This window comes from Miscanthus floridulus, chromosome 14, assembly GCF_019320115.1.
Source record: "Miscanthus floridulus cultivar M001 chromosome 14, ASM1932011v1, whole genome shotgun sequence".
Taxonomy (NCBI): domain Eukaryota; kingdom Viridiplantae; phylum Streptophyta; class Magnoliopsida; order Poales; family Poaceae; genus Miscanthus; species Miscanthus floridulus.
Genome location: NC_089593.1, coordinates 21243908 through 21247087, shown reverse-complemented (window position 1 = coordinate 21247087; position 3180 = coordinate 21243908). Strand labels below are relative to the sequence as shown.

General features: G+C 60.3%; 1 protein-coding gene across 1 annotated transcript; it reads left to right on the top strand.

Moving 5' to 3' along the window:
• The first annotated feature begins 354 nt into the window (after nucleotides 1–354).
• LOC136506055 (protein SMAX1-LIKE 3-like) lies at nucleotides 355–2889 on the top strand. The gene is made up of 2 exons (XM_066501176.1): nucleotides 355–1611; nucleotides 1746–2889. Exons 1-2 carry the CDS (start codon nucleotides 371–373, stop codon nucleotides 2887–2889), a joined length of 2385 nt encoding a protein of 794 aa, XP_066357273.1. The 5' UTR covers nucleotides 355–370.
• The last annotated feature ends 291 nt before the right edge of the window (nucleotides 2890–3180 follow it).

Below are 3180 nucleotides of genomic sequence, written 5' to 3'. Positions count from 1 at the left end.
CATACATACATCCCGACAGCCACAATCGACCGAATCTCTTGAACGCGTCCTCCGTGTCAGTCGCTCACAAGTCACAAGTCACAGCTACAGCTACAGCTACTGACTAGTCAGGCAAGACGACACACTCAAAGCAGCTCAATTACTGCTCCAGCCAGGACTCCTCGTCTCCTCCCCTGCGCCAGCGGCGTCCCCTGGCCCCTGCTGTGTCTCATGGCGACATATAGCAGCTGAACCTCGATGCACGCGCCCATCCATCTGCACGCCGGACCGGAAGATCGAGCCGCAACCAGCGCTAGGATTCGGCAGAGGCAGGCCGGCATCGTACGTTCCTGTAGACAACAGGGAAGAAGGAGAAGAAGAAGACCAAGAGATGCGTAGCGGTGGCTGCGCGGTGCAGCAGGAGCTGGCCGGGGACGCGGCGGCCGTGATGCGGCAGGCGGTGAGCCTAGCGCGGCGCCGGGGCCACGCGCAGGTCACGCCGCTGCACGTCGCCAGCGCCGTGCTCTCGGACGCCGGGGGCCTCCTCCGCGCCGCCTGCCTCCGGTCGCGGGCGAGCTCCCACCCGCTCCAGTGCAAGGCGCTGGAGCTCTGCTTCAACGTCGCGCTCAACCGCCTCGCCACGGCGGGGGTCCTGCCGGCGGCCCCGCCGGCCATGTTCCAGTTCCACGCGGCTGCAGGGCACCGCGCGCCGGCGCTGTCCAACTCGCTCGCCGCCGCGTTCAAGCGCGCGCAGGCGAACCAGCGCCGGGGCGGCGGCTCGGCGTCCGACGCGGAGGTCCAGCACCATCAGCACGTCGCCGCCAAGGTCGAGCTCAAGCAGCTCGTCATCTCCATCCTCGACGACCCCAGCGTCAGCCGCGTATTGCGCGAGGCCGGCTTCGCGAGCGCCGAGGTCAAGGCCAACGTCGAGAAGGCCGTCTCGTCGTCGGAGCAGTCGTCGAACACGGCAAACAGCAGCAGCGCCTCCCCGAATACTAATACTAATAACCCCAAGGAGTCCAAAGCCAAGCAGGTCGGCGTCGTCGGCGACGCCGTGCGCGTACTGGACTGCATGGCGAGTGGGACGAACCGGTGCGTGGTGGTCGTCGGGGAGAGCGCCGCCGCCGCGGAGAGGGTGGTCAAGGCGGTGATGGACAAGGTGAGCAAGGGAGAGCTGCGGCGCCAGCACGAGCGCCTCAAGAACGCCCAGTTCGTGCCTTTCTCGGCCGCATCGTTCCAGCGCATGCCGAGGGAGGAGGTCGAGGCGAGGGCCGGCGACCTGTGCGCGCTCGTGCGCGAGTGCTGCGCCGCCGGCAAAGGCGTGGTGCTCGTGCTCGAGGACCTCGGCTACGCCTCGGAGGCCTGGACCGTCGCATCGGGGAAGAGAAGTGACTTCAGCTCGCGTGGCCTCGACTGCTACTGCCCTGTCGAGCACGCGGTCATGGAGTTGAGCAGCCTCGTGCGCGGCGGCGGCGGCGGCCGCGACAAGGGCATGTTCTGGCTGCTGGGGTTCAGAGCCGCCGCGTCCTACACGAGCTGCAGGTCGGGGCAGCCTTCCCTGGAGACCGTCTTGGGACTACACCCCGTCGTCGTGCCGGACGGCGGCCTCGCGTTGAGCCTCGGCGGCGACAGGTACGCCACAAGCTTGATCCTTCATCATCATCAGTGGTGTCGCATCGCATGCAGGCGTCAGTTTGACCACTTTATTTATTTATTTTCGGTTACTCATCATTCATCAACGTGTGTTCTTGATTTGTTCTTTCCAGTGAGGTCACACACTGCAGTGCCGGCACGGTCGTGGCGGCGGCGGCCGCGGCGAGCGTCCCCTCGTGGATTCACCGTTGCCAAGGTCCAGTTCGAATTGGATCGGAGCTCACGCTGAGCTTCTCCTCTCCGGTCTCTTCCCCCCACTGTGGCTTTACCCATGACGACACCAACAAGAGCTGCGCGCCATGGCATGATCTCATGGACCGGCGGCAACCGTTGTTGAACCGTCGGCACGATGGTGCGATGGCCGAACCATACGATCAGCTGTCGCTCGCAAACCCTAATTCAGGGTCCTCTAACTCGGTTTCTAATAAATCCAACTCATCGAATGGCACGACGACGGCTCGCCGCCGCCGTCCGAAGTTCACCGAGCTCACCGCAGAGAATCTCAAGATCCTGTGCAGCGCACTGGAGGCCCGCGTCCCGCGCCACAGAGATATAGCTCCGGGCATCGCCAGCGCCGTGCTCCAGCGCCGCTCCGGCGTGACGAGGACGACGCGGCCGACCCCGGCGACGTGGCTCCTCTTCCAAGGGAGGGACAGCGACGACAAGATGGCCATGGCTTGGGAGCTCGCCAGGCTTGTCTTTGGCTCCTACGCCGAGTTCACCTGCATCACCGCAGTAGCATCAAAGCACACCCCGGACCCGGATCACTCCTGTTCCAGCAGCCCCGGCGGTCACCACAGCAGCCTCAAGAGGCAGAGGTCGCCGGACAACGAGCACGGCGGCAGCATGCAGATGTTCTACGAGGCGATCCGCGAGAATCCTCACCGTGTCGTGCTGATCGACGGCATCGAGCACGACTCGGAGCTAGAAGCCGGCATCATGGATGCCATGGCGAGCGGAACCGTGAGGGGTTACGATGGTGGTGTGGTCAGCTTGGAGGACTCCATCGTAGTGTGCTGTGAAGTGTTCGAGTCGATGTCATCGCCTAGGGTTTCCTCCCCACGGCCTGTGAAGAAGCAAAGGATCACAAGTGACGTTGACAGCAAGGTGGAAGATGATGGCGCAGAGAAAGGAGTTGTGCCACGTTTCAGCTTGGATTTGAATGCCTGCGCCATTCACAGCGAAGGGGAGGACGGGAGTTCTTCGTATAATGCCATGGAGATCCTTAATGTTGTGGATGGTGTTTTCTTCTTCTAGTATTAACGAAGAAATAATTAATGGATTTAGTTTTGCTTCATTGGATGACACAATCTTTGCTGTTGTTCTGTTGTTTCGTTCTTGATTATATTCCTTTCAAGAAAACATATATAGGAAAACCGTGTTTCCTGTATATTATTGACGAGAAGCAAAACCAAGTCCAACTTTAGCCATAATTTTTCTATTAAAATATAGTTAGTTATAAGTCTAATAAACAAAGGAGATTATGAAAGTGTTATTCAAGATAAATGTAACCATTGCATATTTATATCTACGGACTAAATAACTTTT